Genomic DNA, 23,139 nt, shown 5'->3' on the forward strand with positions numbered 1-23,139 from the left:
GTCAATGAATTTCTGAGACACTCATTCATCAATGTAGCAGCTGCACATTTGTTCCAGTGGAGACTTATAAATGCCTGACAAGCGCTGAATAAATGGACTGCAAAGGGTTAAAAGAGCACCAGACAGTCCTAGAAAAAAAAACACAATGCAACAAGACCCTCTGCTTGACCTCAAAGCGTTTGTTTATTGTTGGTTACCAGCTCCCAGCCCTCGTGGCTGGGTCTCCCCTTGCAGTACTGAGACTTCAAGGTTTCTCTAAACCACTGATGCACGGTCCGGTCCAGTCCAGCTGCATCGCTACTGAATTTCACAAGCCTGCAGCCCAGCTCCTTTAATTAGGTCCCTGTCCTGTTTTTGGAGGGCAGGCGAGGTGTCCGACTGCCTGCTTCTCAGTCCGATTCCTCCTCAGACGAGGCGTCGAGGTCAGAGTTCATCCTGTAGTGCTGGGCCAGGGCCTTGAAGTCCTGCAGCGCCTCCCGGAGGTCGTCGAGCTCCGTGCCAGCGGACAGGAAACTGCAGAACTGCCGCAGATCCACAGCGCTGACCTCCGAGTGCAGCTCAGAGAGACAGCGGTGCAGGAGAGGGGAGGACTGGAGACACGTGAGGACAGGGATGCTGTCCACCGCTGGGGAGAGAGAGACGGTGTGAGAGAGGAGGGGGGCGGGCTACAGTGAAAGAGAGAAGACAGTGTGAGAGGAGGGGGGCAGGCTACAGTGAAAGAGAGAAGACAGTGTGAGAGGAGGGGGGTGGGCTACAGTGAAAGAGAGAAGACAGTGTGAGAGGAGGGGGGCAGGCTACAGTGAAAGAGAGAAGACAGTGTGAGAGGAGGGGGGGCAGGCTACAGTGAAAGAGAGAAGACAGTGTGAGAGGAGGGGGGGGCAGGCTACAGTGAAAGAGAGAAGACAGTGTGAGAGGAGGGGGGCAGGCTACAGTGAAAGAGAGAAGACAGTGTGAGAGGAGGGGGGCAGGCTACAGTGAAAGAGAGAAGACAGTGTGAGAGGAGGGGGGCAGGCTACAGTGAAAGAGAGAAGACAGTGTGAGAGGAGGGGGGCAGGCTACAGTGAAAGAGAGAAGACAGTGTGAGAGGAGGGGGGGAGGGGGGGGCTACAGTGAAAGAGAGAAGACAGTGTGAGAGGAGGGGGGCAGGCTACAGTGAAAGAGAGAAGACAGTGTGAGAGGAGGGGGGCAGGCTACAGTGAAAGAGAGAAGACAGTGTGAGAGGAGGGGGGGGCTACAGTGAAAGAGAGAAGACAGTGTGAGAGGAGGGGGGCAGGCTACAGTGAAAGAGAGAAGACAGTGTGAGAGGAGGGGGGGCAGGCTACAGTGAAAGAGAGAAGACAGTGTGAGAGGAGGGGGGGCAGGCTACAGTGAAAGAGAGAAGACAGTGTGAGAGGAGGGGGGCAGGCTACAGTGAAAGAGAGAAGACAGTGTGAGAGGAGGGGGGTGGGCTACAGTGAAAGAGAGAAGACAGTGTGAGAGGAGGGGGGCGGGCTACAGTGAAAGAGAGAAGACAGTGTGAGAGGAGGGGGGGCAGGCTACAGTGAAAGAGAGAAGACAGTGTGAGAGGAGGGGGGCGGGCTACAGTGAAAGAGAGAAGACAGTGTGAGAGGAGGGGGGCGGGCTACAGTGAGAAAGAGAGGAGCGAGACAGCAAGAGACTCACGGGTGCTGGCTGGTCGTGGGCTGGACTCCAGGAAGCCGTGCTTGCCCAGGGCTGGGGTGAAGATCTGAGGGAAGGGGGTCGTCGTTTTGCAGGGGCTTTGAACCAGGTGCACCACACTGCAGACCAGGGGAAACACAGGGGATCACCACGGGATACTGCAATGTGCTCCCTCTTACCAGGGAGCGAGCGAGTGCAGGTGGGAGCGTGTGCAATCTTTACCTGGGTGTGCCGGGGTACCGCTCCTGCAGGCAGGCTGTCAGCACCTCCTCTCCAGAGCCGTAGCAGTGCAGGGGAGAGGGGGGTTGGGTCCCAGGGTCCAACTGACTGGAGAGGGATGGACAACACAATCACCAGGCTGAATCACTACAGCAGGGCTCCTCAAAGCTGTCCTTGTGAGACAGCAGCTGGAATTCTGCAATACCGGCAATTAAGATTTCTCTCTTTCGCAGGGATGACAGCAAGACTCTTTACAGAGCAGTCTGGCCCATGCCTAGTTCTACTAGGGGTAAAAGACACAGCTGAGCTTGTTACCTATAGCCTGGGGCTAATCAGTTTCGGATTAGAGGCGAAACTGTTTTGCAATGGGAGTCTTATTTACATCCCTGCTCTTTTGAGATTTCTCTAACTACTTATTCCAAAAATGTGGACTAAAATGCCACCGAGTCACAGATTTCTCCGATGGCAGCAGACTGGAACGACTCAGCCAGGTGAAGCTGGCGGGTTCGATGTTAACCCCTTCATGGGTGTAAATGCTTGGAATCTGCAGTGAAAACGACAGCCCAGCCCCGCCCCCTGCGCTCACCTGACCAGGCTCTGCCCCTCTATTCCTCTCAGCGACACCGCCTGGGCGAAGCAGCGGCCGTCACTCTGCTCCCCGCAGGCCGACAGCGGTCTCCACGGCAACGCCGCGCCGCACCCAGCGAGCGCGTCCGGGAGACAGTCGCCGAGCATCATGGGAAAGGGGACCGCGCCACATGCTGTCACCACCTGAAACAAGGCAGAAGTGGCTTTTTTTGGGTACGGTTTTCAATTACAGCAGCTTACAGTGTAGCGAGATATTAACACACGCTGAAAAGGTGTCTGCTGCTGTAAAACGCTCCAAAGCTGCATCTTCTCAGGGTGTAAGCGGAGTCTCAGCCCGCATACAATCTTCACTGGCTCCCAGTCTGCCCCCAGCTAGCCCCGATCCCTACCTTCCTGCCCGACACGGCGAGCGAGTCTGCCAGCTGCCCCATGGTGGCGCCGTCCTGCACGGTGCGGTAGGGCAGTGTCAGCGTTTCCAGAGCCGTGGCCAGTACAGCACTGCTGTGATACCATAGGGAGGGCTGGGGAGAGGGGAGCGAGGGGTTAAACACAATACAATCCCGGGCGTGTGTCACTGCCTGTTGGTGTGTCGATCTGTGTGCATGTCAGTCTGCAGGCACGTGACCTTAACTCTTCAAACACTGCAGACCAGTAAATGTATCCATCATACTAAAACAGCAGTCCCTGGCTCATCCAGACACTGTATATTGGGATCTGGTGAACACATACGTATCTCCCCCACTAACATCCAATAAGTCTGATGCTAGGACACTGCATGATCCAAAAGAGACAAAAATAAAACAGTAGAACAGACACAAGCAGCTACTGAATCATTACAAAGAAGAGCAGGATTAAGAGGGCACTAAAGCCACCCTGCAGAGTTTAAGCTAACTGGAAAAGGGAGAGAAGCGTTCAGAAACAGCTGCGGACTCTGCCTTACGAAACACGGGGTCAAAGTTCACAATCTGAAGACCAATCGCATTGGCAAAGAAAGTCTGACCGCAACCGAAAACTAAACAAGCAGGCCGGGCCAGGTGTGTCACTGGCAGCCGCGCGGCCGCTAACCTTTTCCACGTACGCGTTAGCAGGATTTATTTCTGGAAAGTGTGTGCTGAGCTGTATATCTCAGGTACACATCAGCATTTCCACATGGCGGAGAGCCGCAACACACAAACTGAACTGAAATTCTCTCCAACGTTATAAGGGAACAGTAGTTCTCTTGATGGCAGCAAAACACACAAGAACAAGGGAGAACGTTGCAGAGCGTTACAGTTTGTGTGTATCTTGTACTGTACTCTGTGGTGTTTTCCCATTATTTCTGTTAGCAGGCTAAAATATAACTGTCTTGATTTCAAACACCACAGACATTATCGAGAGGATTTCACAAGCTCTTCCCTTGAAGATCCCAATGCTCGGTTTTCAAAAGTATTTTTTTGTACAAGTATTGCTGTATAGGTGTGTTGTACAGATTTATATTTGAATGCAACAGCGCAGTGATGTATACCTTTACAATAAACGTATGTGTTCTTTTTAATTTTTTTTTTAAACAGATTCTCATATTTGCCGGTCTCTGTTCTGCTAGTAATTCTGCACATGGTTCAGGACTCACGTCGTACTGCAGGTGGGGGAAGGTGATGTGGGGGGGCGGTCTGCGCCCCAACCCCCCCCTCAGGGACAGCGGGCAGAAGAGAGAGCTGTGATTGGACAGGCTGACCATGCCCAGGACAGAGTTCAGCAAGTGAAACACATCCTTTACAGGGCTCTGAAACAGAGAAACACAATCACCACACAGACGCAATCCACACACACACACACACTCTCTATCACTACACACTAGGGCTGCTATGATTAAAATCGAAAATCAATTTTCCCCAATCGATTCCATTCCTCATTATACACATCGATATAAACACTGGATAACCAATTCAACAGCGAAAACATGTGCTGGCAGTACAATCTACTTATTCAAACGATCATATTTTGTGTTCCCACTAATACATTGCTATTTGGAGTCTTAACTGACAGCCCTACCTGTTCTACCAATCCTGATATGGTAACGATCGGACCCCATTTCACTGTCGGATGAGAGACAGAGACCCACAGCGCACACACTACCCAGAGAGAGAGAACAGCAGCCCCACTCTCTACCCCACAACACTACCCAGAGAGAGAGAGATCTCTCTCTGTGTGTCGCCCCACACTCTCTCAGAGATGTCTGGGTGTGTGTGAGGTCTCTCTCTCACTACCCAGGTGAGAGGAGAGAGACACAGCTCTCCCACACACTACCCAGTGTGAGATGTAGAGGTGTGACCCAGCCCTCAACATGTGAGGGTCTCTCTCTCTCTCTCTCTCTCTGTGTGTCGGTGTGTGTGTTTGTCTCTCTCTCTCTCTCTGTGTGTCGGGGTGTGTGATGGGTCTCTCTCTCTCTCTCTCTGTGTGTCGGGGTGTGTGATGGGTCTCTCTCTCTCTCTCTCTGTGTGTCGGGGTGTGTGATGTGTCTCTCTCTCTCTCTGTGTGTCGGGGTGTGTGTCTCTCTGTGTGTCGGGGTGTGTTCTCTCTCTCTCTCTCTCTCTCTGTGTGTCGGGGTGTGTGATGGGTCTCTCTCTCTCTCTCTCTCTGTGTCTCGGGGTGTGTGAGATGGGAGAGATCTCTCGACACACAGCCCCCACACACTACCAGAGAGAGATCAGAGTGATGGGTCACTCTCCCTGTGTGTCGGGGTGTGTGATGGGTCCACACTCTCCTCACACTCTGTGTGTCGGAAGTGAGATGAGATACCCGTGTCTCTCTCTCTCTCTGTGTCTCTGTCTCTCTCTCTCTCTCTCTCTCTCTCTCTGTGTGTCTGTGTGTGTGGTGTCTCTCTCTCTCTCTCTGTGTGTCGGGGTGTGTGATGGGTCTCTCTCTCTCTCTCTCTGTGTGTCGGGGTGTGTGATGGGTCTCTCTCTCTCCCTCGGAGAGAGAGTGTGAGATGGGTCTCACTCCCACACACACCCAGAGAGAGTAGAGAGAGAGAGAGTGTGTGATGGGTCACTACTCAGAGAGAGAGAGATAGACACAACAGCCCCTGTCACTACCCAAGAGGTGAGAGTGTGATGGGTCACACACAGGGTCCTCACACTCCCTGTGTGTGGGAGATGGGACACTCACTCTCACCTCTACTCCAGATAGAGATAGAGGACACACGCCCCAGCTCGGGTGTCGGTGTGTGTGATTTCTCTCTCTCTCTCTCTGTGTGTCTGGGTGTGTGATGGGTCTCTCTCTCTCTCTCTGTGTGTCTCTCTCTCTCTCTGTGTGTCTGGGTGTGTGTGTGGGTGATGGGTCTCGCTCTCTCTCTCTCTCTCTCTCTCTGTGTGTCGGGGTGTGTGATGGGTCTCTCTCTCTCTCTCTCTCTGTGTGTCGGGGTGTGTGATGGGTCTCTCTCTCTCTCTGTGTGTCGGGGTGTGTGATGGGTCTCTCTCTCTCTCTGTGTCGGGGTGTGTGATGGGTCTCTCTCTCTCTCTCTCTCTCTGTGTGTGGGGTGTGTGTGTGAGGCACACAGCGTCCCAGGTGTGAGAGAGAGATAGACACACATCCCTCACACACTACCCAGAGAGAGAGAGTGAAGAGACACACAGCCTCCCACCGGTCACAGCCCCACACTCCCTTCTCACTCTACGTTGAGAGAGAGAGAGAGAGACACACAGCTCCACACTCTCCTACCCTGTGTCTCTCTCTCTCTCTCTCTGGGTGTGTGTGGGTCTCTCTCTCTCTCTCTGTGTGTCGGGGTGTGTTCTCTCTCTCTCTCTCTCTGTCTCTGGGTGTGTGATGGGTCTCTCTCTCTCACTCACAGTGTCGGGGTGTGTGATGGGTGCCAGCCCCAAGGTGAAGACTCCTCTCCCCTTATATTCATCGTGCAGCAGCTCTGTGACTCCAGAGCCCAGGCCAGAGAACCCATCCTGCAGGTCACACAGCACCTGGAACCCCTGCCGAGACAATGAGACGGTCAACACACACAGCGAGGGGGTCAACACACACACACAGCAGGGGGGATCAACATACACAGCGAGGGGGGGGTCAACACACACACACACACACAGCGAGGGGATCAACACACACACAGCGAGGGGGGGGTCAACACACACACACACACAGCGAGGGGGGGGGTCAACACACACACACAGCGAGGGGGGGGGGTCAACACACACACACAGCGAGGGGATCAACACACACACACACACACACACACACACAGCGAGGGGGGGGATCAACACACACTAAAAACCTTCATATATTTATTTAATTTAATCCTTATACAGGATTAGCAATTACAACCAGATGCTAAAGCACGATTTCACTCTGTGTGTGTGCGTGAGTTTGTCCCGTTGCGAGTGTGTCTGCGAGTCCTCATGCCCGGCTGCCTCTCTCTCGCCCCCTGGTCGCGTGTGGCGGTGCTTACCTGCAGGTAGTCACATTCCTCCACAAAGAAATGCAGCCTGTCCTCCAGCTCCTCCAGGAACAGGGGCTCCCGCAGCAGCGCCTCCCCCTGGCCAAACGCCTCCATGCGGTTCGTCTCCCTGCAAGAGGAGCACAGGGACAATAACAACACTCCCACTGTACAGCAGTCTGAACCCTTTCTGGTTTTACTGAGAGTTTAATAAGACACACCTCAGCTTGTTCCCTCCACACTGGAGATATTCAAACGTGCAATAAAACCTGGAACGGGTGACACTGCTGTGCAAGAGGAGTCTCCATTCCCAGAACAATCAGCTGTCACTCATGTTAAAACAAGGACAGGGATGGAAGCAAGACTCCTATTGCATAGAAACCTTCCTGGTTTTACTAGGAGCTGAATTACACACCTGAAACATGAATTCATATTGCATTGAAGCTTGCAAAATAAAAGCCGTGGTGAGCAATTGTTACCTCTCTAGCAGACAGAGAGGCAGAGAGAGAGACATGCAGAGAGACAGACAGATAGACAGACAGAGACAGGCAGGGAGACAAGCAGGCAGGCAGAGAGGGAGACAGGCAGGCAGGGAGGGAGACAGGGGTGGAGACAGGCAGGGGTGGAAACAGGCAAGGAGACGCACAGTCAGGCAGACAGACCCGTCGTGGTTGTACTGGTGAATGACGGAGATGGAGCGGGGGTGAATGTGGATCCTGAGGAAGTCTGACCACACCCTCACACTGCCCTCCAGAGAGAACAACTTCCGAGTGCGCTCCACACTGGCATTCACCGAGCCCCCTGCGCCTGGAGAGAGAGGAGGGGGAGAGGGGAGTGTTTGTTCAGTAGAACACAGCGGTCTAATCCACACTAACGTTGCAGTGCATCAAAAAACAAGTAGCAGCACTAACTGAGGGCACCTCAAGACGGCTTTGTTTGCTGACGAACATTCCCGACACGGATCGAGTTTAAACGAACCCAACACCCTACACAGAACCTACCGACAAGGAACCATGTAACTGTGTCTCCGAGACACAGAGGAAGGGTTCTAGTCGACACGTGTAGCACTGAACCGATTCTCTTTCAGGATTTCTAAATCCAGCGCTATTGCAGGTTCAGTGAAACTTGCGGTGCTGGTGACACCTGCTGGCAGAGAAAGGGTACTGCAACAGACATGGAATAACCCATCGCTGGATAACGAATAGTTTTAAAAATACAATCACTGCTAGAATTACTGCATCTAATATTATAAATGTCACCTCTCCGGTGTCGCCATCAACCTCTTACCATCATATAATAATAAAAAGCATTATCCTGAAATCCTCTCTAGATTTAGCAGATGCCGAGTCGAACGTTTTGTTAGAAATTTTTTGACAGATTATTTTGATGCTGTCCACTCCCAATGCGCTCCGTGTCTGGCCAGTAGGGGTCGCTGTCGCTGGGAGCGTCAGAACGGACAGGCGCCGTCCAGGCCGTGCGACTCGTCCTGCGTTCCCCGCAGCAGCGTTTGAACTGGAGGAGTCGCACAACCCTCACGCACAGTACCTGGACGACAGGGAACCCTTCAAAACGGGGTCATGGAAAGAAACCCTATTGCACGTGAAATTTCTTAAATACAGCATAGTTTCATTTCGCCCACACAGCAGAGTCAAATTCCCTAATCCCCGGACTCGCTTGTCTGCATCCTCCCCTCTCGCTCTCTCTCACCTCTGCACTGCTGCTGGCTGAAGTCTCCCTCTGCCGACACCTCCCCCTGCTGGAGACAAAGAGAACACCGTTATCACCGAGGGGTTGCACAGTGAAAATGCTCCTTCATGAATTCAGGTCTGTCCTGGGATGAAATAACACAGAGCCACTGCTCCACAGCACCTGGCCAGCCCACACTGAAGTGAAGACCTCTTACAGGCTCCGAGCTAGTGCAGTAGGGCTCTGTCTAATTATTATACAGGAGCGCCAGTCTTTACTAAATCTTCTTCTACACATCGCCACAGAAGAGGCTTTGGGGTTTAACTTTAAGCTGCAGTGTTCGTTTCCACTTTTTCTAGTTTTCACACCATCTCTCCTGCTGCGGGGTACATCCAGCTGTTCACATCCAGCTGTTCCAGGTCCTGCAGGAACGGGTTCTTGACAGCCGGCTCCTCTTTGTGTGTCATCACCTCGCCCTCCCTGAGAACAGACAGCAGCAGGGATGGGGATAAGACTCCCGCTCCATAGCCGTTTCACCGGTTCCAGGTCTTACAAGCCTGACAAGCCACAGTGCGCGTGCAACAAGCTCGGGGGTGTCCTGGTAAACTCGTAGTAAAAACCGATGGACGGATCGAACTGCTTTGCAACGGAAGTCTTATCGCCATCCTTGCAAGAGTCATTGATCGCGAGTCCAAAAGCACAACACGGCTCCTTGCAATTCACCAAGCGGTTCTTCGGGTGTGTTTCACTGTTGCTATGACTACATACTCTCCAAATTATTTAAAATTTAACATAATAGTCATTTAATCTTGTTGTGCAGCCAATAGCTGGCATCGCGACACGTTCTGTGGGGAAGGATATTACCGTTGCACAGCGCATACTGCACTGAAGCCTGTGCGACGCCGATATACTTCCCCGCTATCAGCCTCGTGGCATGTATTTTGCTGGGTAGTTGGTAAGCATAAAAAAAACAGACAACGACGGAGAGCGCGTACAGGATATTAAACAGGTGAGAAATCAGGTAAAGCTGATGCATGTATTTTCAAATGGGTCAGGATGCAAACACAGCCTGCCTTCACCCATATCTATCTATATAGGAATGCTTCGGTCAACGTGGAGTCACTCACCATGTGAAGGTGCTGTCCTGTCTGTGCAATTCATACAGGGTGCCTTCCTGTCTCAGTGCATTCAGGCTGCCTGTGGGATACGAGAGAGAGAGAGAGAGAGAGAGAGAGAGAGAGATTCAGGTCTACCTCGAAACACCACTGCCTGCGACACCATTACATTAGTGCTGCACAAACCCATTATTCAGAGATAGCTCTCCACATCTGAGGGTCATTGGCTTTGACTGGGCTAACTTACCCATTCAGAGTGAAAGCAGCGATCATCACAAACCCAAGCAGCTGTTTCTTCACTCTGAATCAGCCCCGATCCACCCCAGCGACCCACGAATAGTCGAACGACCGTTTCATGCAGCGCCACGTACGCCGACAGGATGTCACGCTACACGTGCGGGCGTTTCAAAGCCTGCTTGCTTTTCAGATTTCAATAGCCAGCCTGTAGCTGTTACTTCAGTCACCTCTTTATCAAGCGCTAGATTCAGAGCTACAGCAATGCAAACCCAATACATGCATCTAATCTGTTACCATAAGGTGAGAAATAGCTTTATGCAAAAGTAAACTAATTCCAATTGGTGCACCAGTAACAGGCTATTGCACAGCAATGCCACCCATTCCAGGTTTTACTACCAGCTTGATCAGCCCCAGCGTGTCTTATTAAACTCTCAGTAAAACCAGGAATGGATCGAACCCTTACACACCCCTGTAACTGCACTGCCTAGGACTATGGGACCCACGGCTGGGAGATCACACCATCCCTGCTGCACCCAGTCCCGGGTGACTGTTAATAAGCTGTATTATTGAAAACACCAGGAGCCAGGCGCTTGAGGGTAAACAAACTGCTCCTTCCTTATGATTGCATGACAAACCCCTATGAGCGGACGCACAGACTCGCAGGTGTGACTCACTCACTGTTGTACTGTTACACCACACTGAGGCTGCGCTTGCCACTAGGGGGCGCTGTTTCGAGGGGAAAGGGGCTCTGACAGCCCTGCTCGAAGCGGTACCTTTGAGGTCCAGTGCGATGAGGCGGGGGGTGTAGGTGGTCTGTCCGGACTGCGTGCGCCCCTCCCTGAAGAGAACGTCGCTGCGGACCTGGCTGGGGGGGTCGCGGGGGTCCGCATCGTAGCAAAGAGACGCGTCCTGCAGGGCAGCAAAATAACCAGTCAACACCAGACCTGCGGGCAGCTGTGCATTAAACCAGCTGCAGTTAAACCTTGGCTTACCTCCCTCATTGTGTTTGTAAGTGTAAGCAGAGATCCTTCAAGCACAGACTGGACGCTGTCATGAACAATACTGTCTAACCCTCTCTGTGATCACAATAAGACCTTTAGGAAGGTAGCACAGGTGGGGCGAATGGCCTTTTCTCGTTCTGGAGGTTATCAATCGTTCTCAGTTCCACGTTGCGTTTTACTCCGAGTTTAATAAGACCCAGTTGGGCGCGCTATTACCTATACACAAGCTCGTATTAAAACCCGGAGCGGGTGAAATTGCTATGCAATAGGAGTCTTATTCCCATCCCTGCACATGTCTTTCGTCTGCTGTCACTATGGGCTCGGGTCTGAAAAACTGATGCGTAAACAGACATGCAACACAAGAGGGAGCCTGCGAACCAGGAGAGGAAATACTATTAATAATAATAATAACCTGTGTTTATCACGTGTGCTGTTTTCTCGCGTTTGCCTGGTGCATTTATTATCCAGGACTCTCTTGCTATGCTTATAGATCAACACTGCACATGCAACCCGCAATTCCCAGTGAAAGAACTGCGGTGCTGGAAATGACGTCACAAACCAGTTCTGTGCCGGTAACTTGCCTGTAGATTCCACCAGTGCGTCCCCACGAAGCTGGCGTAATGGCCGAGTTGCAGGGTGACTACCTCCCGACACAGGCTCCCCATTCCTCCTGCAAGGAAGACAAAACTCACCCGATCAGAGACGCCACCACCCCCCAGCAGACTGCCTCACTCTAACCCGAGTCTTTCTGAACCCGCCTCCTCCTGGCCGGGCTCCACAGCAGATTGGACAAGCCGCTCCCGCACCTGCTTTGTGATTGGCTGGCTGGGGTTCGTGACGCACTGGAGGTTCGGGTGCACCGCGCCAGGCGGACACACGTGTAACGGCGAGGTTTCTGATTGGAGCGCAGAGGGGAGGGTGCCCTGTGATTGGTTTAGAGTTATTGCGGTGTAAACAGCTGCACTAATTAACCCGTTAACCCTGCACAGAGTTTAACGTTTGTAAAATCATGCTAGAGAAGAAAGACTGTGTCCTTGCACTGCGAGTGAAATTGCATTATTATTATTATTATTACTCTTCATTTTGCAACACAAACATATTCAGTACCCTAATATTGGAAAGACATTTAATAAATTCTATCACAAAGTTTCGAATGTTAAAAAAAAGAAGGTAATTATTTTTACATGGATTTGTTTTTGATTAAGTTCCATCATTAACATATTATATACAAAAGATCATTACAAACATGAAAAAAAACGGTTCTGATAACAAAAGCTTTGTGCACAATAAATAACCCAACTTCTTAAAAACTTTTTCTCAAGCACCCCCCCCCCCCCCCCCAAAAAAAAGCTTTTATGTCCGATAATCTTCTGCACCAGATTGCTGTACAGCATTAACAAACAAACAAACAAACAAACAAACAAACAAACAAACACACACACACACACACCTCGACTCCTCCCCTTTAAACGCGAGGCTGCGCGATCGGCTCACCTGGCCACACCTGGTCGACTCAGAGTCAGCTAGTTTCACAGCAAACAGAAACTCGGAAACGCAAAGCAGAACTCAGCTTTGAAAAGGTAAGCCAACCGGTACTTAATGCGATCGTTATAAACTCATCGGGGCTTAATTAATTAATATACAATGTTCGCTAACACGCAATAACGCGTTAGGGATCGTGTTTCCCCGTCCGCTGTCTAATGCTCGCTGTGTAGGCTTTGTGTGTGTGTTTTTTTTTTAGAAACAGCAATAGGAGAGGCGATACATTGTTTTTCCTTTCGTATAACGTCCTTTTTATTCTGTATATTTCTAGCGAAGCTGCAGCTTTTTTTAAGGAGTCTTGTTGATTGTCAGCACAGTCTACCAATGAGAGCTGAGTGTGCGAGTCCATTGAGTCAATCGAAATGGACGGGGGCGGGCTCTCTCGGCACACCTGTTGCGGTGTATGTTAGTGCATGGGATAGAAAGCGGAGAGTTTTTATATATACACGGGGTTACAGCCTCCAGCTCGCCCGAGGCGAATTCAATCTGATCAGGAGGAGTTGTTGTCTGTGTCTCGGCAGTCCTCCGGGTGTGTAAATCTACACACACACCGTACTCGCCCACATTTGGAAACTGTTCAGCGGGACGCTTGCCTCCAGGGGAGGGAGGGGAAGGAGAGTAGGGGTGAGTTTCACTATCTCTGCTGTGCAGAATACATACTTTCTTCCTATGCACCGGGACGCTGGACTGTCCCGATCATATAGGGGCTGTTGGTATAAATGATATAGTCTCACGTTCAGTGCGTTAAATGCGGGGAAGTCCATTTTCTAACGGGGTTGGTAGCAGTGGTGAATAAGCATTCACAAATAATGCTTAGAAAACACTGGATCAGAACTGTGAAACCTCCCTTCGTCTCCCCTGCTATGCCAACCCCGCTTAATGGCGTTTTAGTTTGGGCTCTCCCTCTGAGCGGGATGCGAAGTTTGTCGTTTTTGAATTTACTGAAACGGGTTGCATCCTTAGAAGTAAGCGTAAAGTCATTTTACAAAAATGCTGAGATTTATGACCCAGGCTGACGATGTCATTCGCAAAAGGGGTCGGTTGTACTAACGAGGTCAAACAATAGGTCACGTTTCACTAAACGTTTTAAAACTAATAAACAAACCGTTACCATTGTGAATATTGTCCTAGTATGTTTCTTAACACATAATAACACAATGTATTAATAAAAGTTCTCATCTATAAACAGTAACACGTTTAAAGCTTGGGACTTTCATGGCATAGCAGTTTGCACCATACCGCCTTTTACTGTGAGTTTAATAAGATACACCTGAGTTTGTTACCTCTGCATTGTGGCTAAGCAAGCTCCTAGTAAAACCTGGCATGGGAGACGTTGCTATGCAACAGGAGTCGTATTTCCATCCCTGAATAATATCAAGCCATGCCTCAGTTTTGAAAATTTTTTTTTTTTTTTTTTTTTTCTCTTTCCATGTTTGATCCTATGAAGAGGAAAGACAACCGAAAAACCGCAATGCTGGCCAGAATGGAGCAGCGGGCTCCTCTCCCAGAAAACACCCAAACCAAGAAGGACCCCGCGCCGGGGGGAGAGGTAGCCCTGCCCCCAGCGCTTCATACCCTCGCCCTGCAGGGACCGGGCGAGAACGAAGGCAGCAGAGCCCACGTGGGGCTCAGCGACGACGCCAAGCTGGCCACCGGCATCCTCTCCCAGGCGACTCCAGGAGAGGGTGCCGGAGAGAACCCGGAGAGGGAAGTGGAAGAAGTGAATGAAATGCCGGAGGTGGCCTCGCAGGTCTTCAGCCCCAGCGTTCAGATCGTCACGCCCCCGTCCAGCCTGAGGAAGAGGAAGGAGGCGTACGAGATCGAGGAGGCGCACCCCTTCCTGGTCCCACAGAAGGAGCCCCTGCACGGGCTGTATGAGGACTGGCCAGAGGGGGGCGACGGCCTGCCGGACCGGAAGCCGGCCGGGTGCTGCCAGGGCCGCTGTGACTGCTGCAGCTACTCCAGCCTCAAGGCCACTGCCTCCCTGTCCGCCGCGCTGCTCATTGCACCCGTCTTTCTCTACGGGGGGTTTGTCTTCCTCCCGTTTGATGCGCCCGTCCTCTCGGGAGCCCCCTCGGCTGTCATCTACACCCTGCGCTGCTCTGTCTTCGCCACCGTGCCCATCGTGCTGGGTGAGTAACCTCCGTCTGCCCCTGTCTTAAGGGACAGGCTTGTGTCTGCCTGATTTTTCAGGGGCGAGCTTGTGTCCAGAGTGTCTCTCTCTCTCTTGAGTAGTAATGTAGCAATGTGAAAGTTGGTCAATAAATCCCCCCCCCTCTCTCCCTCTCTTCACCTCCCTGGTTCTGCATCGCTGTGTGTTGCCCGATCTCCCCTCCAGGCATCGCGGTGCACGGGATAGCCCAGCTGTGCTCGTCCTCGCTGGATCCCTTCGGAGACAGGAAGCAGGAAGTGGAGGTTCACCGGCGCTTCGTCAACCAGTCGGTCAGCCTGCTGGCCCTGTTTGTCCTCAATCTGGCCGTGCTGTCCACCTACCTGGACAGCAGGACGCTGAAGCTGGTGCCCCTGCTAAGCGGGCTCTTCGGCCTGGCGAGGTGAGGGCTGCGCTCCTGCGTGTTCGCTGACTGCTTCTCGTCAAGTTGAGAGCGGGTCTGGGCCCGGTTCCAGTCCTGTGCAACGCCATTGGATTTGCCAATGAACTTTGGCTCCCCTGCGTAGCTATAATCTTACGATCCACTGTGACTCATGTTTCTCTCCCTTTCTGTGAACTGTGGTCTCGGCATGTCGTAAAGTGCGCTCTGGGCTTGGTCGGAGGTAGTAGCCCCCTCTTAACGTATTAGAAGTCATTAAATCCGGATAGAAAAACCTGATGTCAATGTACATAATCTGTGTTGTAAAGAACCTGCTGTGGTTTAAGCTTTTACAGTAGTTGACAGGGAGTGCAGATCTACGCTCTCGGTGGAATGTGTGGCTTCAGTCCCCACCGATCCCTGCCTGTGTCTGTCTGCTGCAGCAGGACATGCTCTGCAAACAGCCAGGTTAATTAGAGACGGGGTCAGGAACGTGCTTGTAAGGATCCTGCCTACTTGTGGCATGACTTGAGAGCAGTGGATTTAAAGGGACCGCGAGAATTGATTTGGAGGAAAAACAAGACTCCCATTGCACAGCTGTTTTGATCTATCCCTTGTTTTGCTGGGAATTTTAATAAGAGCTTGTTGCTTGCACACTGCGGCTAATCAAGCTGGTAGTAAAACCTGGAATGGATGAAACTGCTATGCAATGGGAGTCTTGTTTCCATCCCTGTATTGTTCTACCTGAAGCTGCTTACCTTGTCGTTGTTTTGCAGGTTAATCTACTGGCTGGCGTTTGCCGTCAGTAGTCATTTCCGTAGCTTTGGGTTCGGCCTCACCTACTTTCCTATCGTGGCGATGCTGGGGGCAAACATCTTCTTCATGTTCGTCCAGCAGGGGGTGAGCTTGTTCGCTACTGAGGCCATAACCACGACCCCCTCGCCCCCCAAACAGAGATTCTGGGGCTGAGGAGCCAGCACCCAGACCGCAGACCTCGTCGGACCATTCGAAACGCTGCAAGGAAGGAGGCAAAGATCCGGGGGCAAACGTTTCAACTGGGCGCTGAATTGAGCATTTCAGTTTCTCTTAGGATTTCTAAGCACAGAGCTTGTTTTATTTTTCACAAAATGGCATAATAAACCCCTCGCCTTGAACCCCACGAACCCTGTCGATCGCAACACGCTCCTCCGCTTTCTGTTTCAGTCGTTTCTGACCAGCTGAGATTGAGGGGGCGGAGCTGCCCAGAGCCAGTAAGAAAGCGTTAGGTGTGATTGACACGCCCGTTTCATTCGATTTTTCCCTCTGGAGATCTCCGGATGGATTTGATCAGAAGCAAAGAATAATTTTTTTTGTGTGTTTTATTTTTATTTCGTTAATATCTATAAACGTGTAAACCTGCAGCTTTATATTCTATATTTAGAATTCTTATTCTTTATATTCTATATCTATATTTATATTTATATTATTATAAAGAATTTTTTTTTTTTGTGTGTTTTTATTTTTATTTCATTAATATCTATAAACATATAAACCTGCAGCTTTTGTATATTCTAGAATGTTACAGATTTAATTTTGATGTCAATTATTTTTTTCACAGAAGTGTGTGTATTGGTTCATCTGATTTTTGTCATATTTCCGCACGTCCTCAGGTAGCATCATCCTGAACTACATGCAGGGGTGGAAATAAAAACCAGGAATGGATCAGACTGCCATGCAATGCGAGTCTTATTTCCATCCCTGAGATGAACTCAACAGGATACAATGGAGAGTAGATTTGGTTTTTAATCTTTAGTCCCAAATGTGTGACACCTCTGTTAAACTAACATTGTAACAGGCCGAACACTGTGTGCACTGCCGAGTTTCTCTTCAGGGGTAATTCCTTTGCTGCGTTCATGTGTTTGTGTTTTGTTTGCAGTACGGTTTGTTTTCATTCTCCTGGGTGGTTTTTTTAGCTGAGCAGGGAAGCACTCTGTTGAAAGCTGCTTACCCCACTGGACTGGGTGAGCTTAACAGAACAGACATTCTCCTGCTTCCGCTGGGAAGAGTAATGCGGACAGAGAGAATCTCCAAACTGTTTCAGCTCCAGAACAGACCTCGCTGTAACGTCGGCACATTGGTACCATCAAAAGAACAGTCAGAAGTGAACGAATACCTTTTGTAGTGTGACTTTAACCATTTGAGAGACTAAGGGATTAACTATACAGAACCACTTGCAATAGGACCCTGGTTTATGTTTCATATTTTAGTTATCACTTGTTTGTTTTTTATTGTACAAGGCTGGAAAAAAATATATATTTTACTTGAGTTTAAACACTGAAGAATTGCTTTTTTTTTTTACTCTACTGTAAAGCTGTACAATCTACAAATGTACAAACATTGTAGTTTTTGTGTGTGCGTGTAAGAGTGTTGATTTAGTGTGGTTCCATTTTGGATCCTTTATTTGTTTTGAATGTGCATTTTTTAATGTAGAAATGAAGGTACTTTTTTTTTGTGCGTGATAATAAACCCACATTCTGATCTGAGTGGTCTCTCTTATTCTGGGTCCAGATTCCTCAGTGTGTGGGTGTGTACTTGATTGGTTGTGGTTGTAATTATTGCGAAGTGTGATTGTGAATTTCATTGGGTTACACATTTAGTGCATTTGATGCGCCCAGCAGAGGGACTGATGAAGTGACTTCTCTTGAGTTGGGTGGAAACTTGTACCCCTGCCAATCCTCACTGAGATCATCCCTGAAACTAGAGCAGGGTTCACCACAAACCGCACCCTTCGGGGACTCAAAACACCCACTTGAGCAGAGCAAGTCAGTCCTGTGAAGTTGAGGTGAGCTGCCACAAGGCCCCTTTGTCGGCTTTGGACTTGGTTTCAGGAGACAAGGTTTCAGGACGCTGCGCGGCACACCAGGCTGGGAGACTTGGGGGGGGGGGTTTATACAGCAACCCTCAAACTAGGTCTCCCCGGGGGGTCTCCCAGAACCAGGATTCAAGCTGCTGTTCCTGAAAAGGTGACTGTCTTCCCCCTGCTTTAGAGAGATTACACTAGTCTGCTTGCTCTGATTCCTCTTCCTTTTCTCTATGTTTACGTGCAAATCTGAGTAATATGAGTTACACACAACCCCTGACCACTGGGAATATGAGTTACACACAACCCCTGACCACCGGGAATATGAGTTACACACAACCCCTAACCACGAGTGTGCTGCAATGCAACCATTATAAACAAGCAGGAAATATTCAAACAGATAGCTGAAAAAAAAAAAAAGATATTTTATATGTTTCATACAAAATTATGGATACTTGTTTTAACGTATTTCAAAATGTATAAATTATTTCCTCTAAACACACCCGGGCAAGAAAGGTTACCATAGGACAAATGTTCTTCAAGTGGCCTAAAACGCAAGTTTATTCGATAGTGACTGACGAGAACAATTCTTATCAGTCTCCTTTGAAATAAAACATAACAAACGCTCCAACAGACGCGGCTCAGGGGTATGGAAGAAGGACTGGTGTGTGGGTGAGCTGTGCATTTTTCTAAAAAAATATCTGAGAAAGACGCAGTAAGGAACCGGACTGACCGGTCTCCTTTCGCAAGTCCCGCGTCCCCCCCGCCCCTCTCCCACTCGCCGGGTCCGCCCGGGACGCCTCTGGGCAGGAAGAGGAGTGGAGGGGGGCGGGTACGGGGAACATGGCTGCGGGACACATTAGCTGCAGAAAGAAGTCTTGCATTTTCAGACTGGCGTGTCCTTTCCGGAAAATAAGAAAAAATAAAAAATATGGTAACTCACTTATCGTTTTTTTTTTGGGGGGGGGGGAATCGTGTGTCGGCTTTAATTTGAATGCATTATAATGTTTTCCTAATGAAAACACGAACCCGTGACGACAGTAAGCAGACAAAGTACATTGTTCTATAAAACTCCGAAGATGTGCAAACAAGTGTTGGATTATCATGCGATCAGTTTGGGAAATTTACAAATTCGCAATACGCAGCGGTAATAATAGCGCACCTTTCATTTTATTTTTTAGTAAACACAGCGCTTATTCCTTGACTTGGTAATTTTAGTTTATTTTTTTTTTGCTGCTCTGCCTTTTTTGTTTACGGTGCACATGACTAAGGCACATAATTCAAAAATGATCAATAGTGAGGAAAATACAGAAGTGACGGTTTTCTTTCTTGAAGCGTTAACTGCGTGTGTTAGCCTGCCTTTCGCAGTTCAGGCGGTGAAGGTCGGAGGCAGTAGCCGCCGGCAGCCGCTAGAGGCTGCGAAACAAACAGCGTTTGGGGAACAAAGTGCATTCAAATCTGCTGTTCCCTGTCAGATGCTTTGTACTGTGCCTGATGGAGGTCTGTGTTTGGGATTCGACGTGTAATCTAGGAAATGCACGATATATACCCTCCAGAACTGTGCCTGGTCTGTGCTTGCAGGTCCTGCTTGCTCCCAATTATGAAGCGCATGTTGTAACAGACTCCCAGTTCAGTTGTGTTTGTGCACTCTGTTGTAGTCGTGTAATGTTATATTTTGAATGCCATTGCAAGACTGGTATTGGAAAAACAAACTGGTGTTTGTAGTAGCTTGATGTAACCGCATATATCAAATTTTTTTTTATTATGTCCCCCCCCTCCTCTCCCCCACCCCGTAGATATCCGGATCCCCCCCACGTCCAGCCCGGGGGGTCAGTGGTCTCCCTTCGAGCCCCCCCGCACTGTCAGCACCCCAGTGAGTGCGGGACCCTCCCCCTGCGTGACCTACAGCGTGCTGCACGGAGCCCAGCTCTCCGATCTGGATCCCGCCTCCTCGCCCGGGCTGGGCAGCGTGTTCCTGCACTCGGGTGAGGGGCTCAAGTGTTTGTCCATTTCCCACTCTGTATTTTTACGCCATTTCTTTTAAACAGTCAAACTGCCAGTTAAGTGTAGAAATGATTATTCGATTGTAATTCCCTTGTAGCGTTTTAACATCACCATTTCAGACCCTTATTAGGAATGAGTGCTTGGTAAATATGGCCTTGAGTTAGTGCGTGCGGGCGCCATCTAGTGCTTGTTCTCTGTAACACTGCCGTTTCAGGGTCTGCGATGGACACGGAGCCCCTCCCCTCTCTCCAGGTGGTGCCTGAGGGAGCCCCCCCCCTGGGTTCTGATCCGGACCCCCCCAGCAGAGATCTAGCAGACGGGGTCAATCAGAACTGGGTCCGGCCCGAGGACAGAGCTCCGAGCCTGCAGCCCGACTGGGACAGAATCCCGGAGCAGCGCGAGAGCAGCATGGGTGAGGCTTGCCTGCGCATCGTCTCAGCCGTTCGTTCTCCTTCAGTACTCAGCCTTTCGTTCTTCCATTCCTTCAGTACTCAGCCATTCGTTCTTCCATTCAGTTGCTGGTTGAATTAATTTAATTCCCCTGCTGCAGTTACACTTGACTTTAATCCAGAGAACAACGTCAAACGACTCCTCTAATTGTGGTGAAAGTTGCTACTGACTTTCTTCAGTGCATGCTGAGGGCATCTCAGTCTGGGAGTGCGCAGAGGCGCATGTGCGCAGGCAGGCCTGTGTGCAGGTATACAGCGGTCACAGAAAGAGTTAGCAGAAGACTCCTGGTTCGATCCCGGCTCAGCCGCTGACTCGCTGCGTGTGTGTGAGACCCTGAGCAAGTCACTGAACCTCCTTGCGCTCCGTCCTTCGGGCGAGACGCAAAACAAACGAGGTCCAAGGCCTCCGAGTGGCGCATCCGGTAAAGGCGCTCCGCGTGGAGCCCCCTATAGCCTGGAGGTCGCCGGTAAGCTGCCCAGAGCTGCGTTATCCTCCAACGCTGTAGCAGAGCTGCAGAGTGTAAAGAAGCGGCCGGCTGACGGCGCACGCTTCGGAGGACAGCGCTGTGCCCGTCTTCGTCTGTCCCGAGTCAGCGCCCGGGGGGGGGGGGGGGGGGTGGCAGCGGTGGGCCAGGTTGAATTGAAATAAATTAATACACAAATGGGGGGATGCGTTTTGTAGTTATGGATGACGTTTCTTGTGTTTTTGTTTAGAGACGGAGATGGACGTTGACCCAGAGACAGGGGAGAGGGCGCTGGGCTGAGCGCAGGAGGGGGGAGTCAGTGCTGTCGCTGTGAAACCAGGAGCCCCCAGGACCACACAGGAGGAGCCCTTGGGGGGGGGGGAGGGGGGGAGGGGGAAGGGGGAAGGGGGGGGGGGGGCAGGCTTCAAAATCTATTCACGGTGTTCCTCAATCTACGTTCATATAAAGGATATTGGTGCGTATTCGTTTGTGGACCGTCCGGGGTGGAATAATAATTGGACACAGTTGTGGAGAGCTTATCCGAATGATGTGCTTGTGCAGGTCATTGGGGTGTTTTAAAAGGTAGTTTATTTTACTGCAGGCAACAAAACCACAGTGCTTTAATTTTGTGTCTAGTGGGGTTATATATATTTCTGTTTTTTTTGATAAGTGAATTGATGCTTGGGGGGGTGCTAAGATTTAAAAGCAGTTAATAACGTGCAATTATTTTTTTTTTGTAGCAGGACAAAAGCCGTTGAAGTGAAGTTGTGGCAAAAAAAAAACTGAGACAGATAATTGCAATGACGTGCTGGTGAAAGTCGGGTGACTGTGTTAGGGCTGGGGTTTGATTTTGTGGCGCTGTTGGAAGCTTATTCATGTGTGGTGTGTTTCTACATGGTTTGAAGCGCCTTTTACCAAAACCTATGTTTATTATCTGTTTTCTACTTTTTCTGTATCCGTTTTCTGTTCTGCTTGCTACTGGAATAAACCGAGGGGTTACAGCAGGGACCAGGAACCGTGTTCGGATCCAATTCTGTTAGTAATACAAGGATAGAAACCAGACTGCCGTTGCATAGCGGTTTGAAACATTCCTCATTTAAACAAGACACCCCCGAGCTTGCTGCATGAACACCGTGGCTCATCAAACACACCACTACTGGGGCGTTTCATAACTCGGTGACAGCCCATTGCCCTTGTCCAGTGCAGCTTGGTGAAGGGCTGTCCCACCTCCTCGCATTGCATCGTATTGAACCCTGGTCCTCGTTGGATTGGAAAATACGTTCCTTCATCCAGGGGAGAGGTTTTGATGAAGCGTGTATTTTGTTGTCCGAAGGCAACAGCCCGCCGTCAGGACATCATACGTTGTGAATGAAAAGTTAGTTGTCATTTTCAGCCTTTGCTGTTCCGCAGCGTAAATGCTTATTCTTGGTAAAGGTACTGTTTGTACGGGTTCGATCGCTTTGTCGAAAGAAAATGTATTTCAATAAAAAAAAAATTTTTTCAACAGCGAGTCATCATTCTGTGACAACTGGGTGTGATAACGCTGACTGGCTGAATCAGGAGTGTAATCAATAACTCAATCTACTGTATCAGCACGTGTAGGGGTGTAATCAATAACTCAATCTACTGTATCAGCGCGTGCAGGGGTGTAATCAATAACTCAATCTACTGTATCAGCGCGTGCAGGAGTGTAATCAATAACTCAATCTACTGTATCAATGCGTGCAGGAGTGTAATCAATAACTCAATCTACTGTATCAGCGCGTGTAGGGGTGTAATCAATAACTCAATCTACTGCATCAGCGCGTGCAGGGGTGTAATCAATAACTCAATCTACTGCATCAGCGCGTGCAGGGGTGTAATCAATAACTCAATCTACTGTATCAGCGCGTGCAGGGGTGTAATCAATAACTCAATCTACTGTATCAGCGCGTGCAGGAGTGCAATCAATAACTCAGCATGAATTGAACCAGGACATGGGCAAAAACAGATATAGCATAAGATATGTCATTGTCAAAAGCTGACTTATTTTAATTAAAAGCTAACTGCACCTTCGTATTCCAGACATTGGACCCTGTCAAGAGATCTTTAAATGCCCCAGGAAGCACTTCAAAGAAAGTAACAAAACAAGAACACAGCGGCCAAAAATCAACAAACACAACCCTCAACAAACACCATGCTGGTCCGAATCCAGCTTGATTGCAATTAACCCTTCCCTGCCAACTCAAAGCAACAGCACAAATACACGTTATTTCCAGTTCATTAGCTACCCAGTTTAATTCACTGTTCCTGAATTATCAAAAAGAAAATCATTGTCAAGAGATATGAAAAATAAAGACATACGAATATCGTTTTTATTTTAATTTTTTTTTAATTGAAAATATT

At 49.8% G+C, this 23,139-nt stretch overlaps 2 protein-coding genes across 2 annotated transcripts; one reads left to right on the forward strand and one right to left on the reverse strand.

The window, feature by feature from the left end:
* Window positions 1-159: 159 nt before the first annotated feature.
* Window positions 160-11,682, reverse strand: msto1 (misato mitochondrial distribution and morphology regulator 1). Its single transcript, XM_041243127.1, has 14 exons — window positions 11,510-11,682; window positions 10,701-10,836; window positions 9,703-9,772; window positions 8,944-9,055; window positions 8,597-8,645; window positions 7,552-7,696; window positions 6,902-7,019; window positions 6,294-6,428; window positions 4,076-4,228; window positions 2,856-2,987; window positions 2,465-2,649; window positions 1,882-1,986; window positions 1,663-1,778; window positions 160-625 (listed from the first exon to the last, which is right to left on the reverse strand). Exons 1-14 carry the CDS (start codon window positions 11,591-11,593, stop codon window positions 390-392), a joined length of 1,776 nt encoding a protein of 591 aa, XP_041099061.1. The 5' UTR covers window positions 11,594-11,682; the 3' UTR covers window positions 160-389.
* Window positions 11,683-12,406: 724 nt separating this feature from the next.
* On the forward strand, window positions 12,407-16,386 carry LOC121309924 (transmembrane protein 79-like). The gene is made up of 4 exons (XM_041243106.1): window positions 12,407-12,508; window positions 13,918-14,602; window positions 14,809-15,022; window positions 15,775-16,386. Exons 2-4 carry the CDS (start codon window positions 13,942-13,944, stop codon window positions 15,965-15,967), a joined length of 1,068 nt encoding a protein of 355 aa, XP_041099040.1. The 5' UTR covers window positions 12,407-12,508; window positions 13,918-13,941; the 3' UTR covers window positions 15,968-16,386.
* Window positions 16,387-23,139: the final 6,753 nt, after the last annotated feature.

The sequence above is a fragment of the Polyodon spathula genome, unplaced genomic scaffold (assembly GCF_017654505.1).
Source record: "Polyodon spathula isolate WHYD16114869_AA unplaced genomic scaffold, ASM1765450v1 scaffolds_1585, whole genome shotgun sequence".
In the NCBI taxonomy this organism is placed as follows: Eukaryota; Metazoa; Chordata; class Actinopteri; order Acipenseriformes; family Polyodontidae; genus Polyodon; species Polyodon spathula.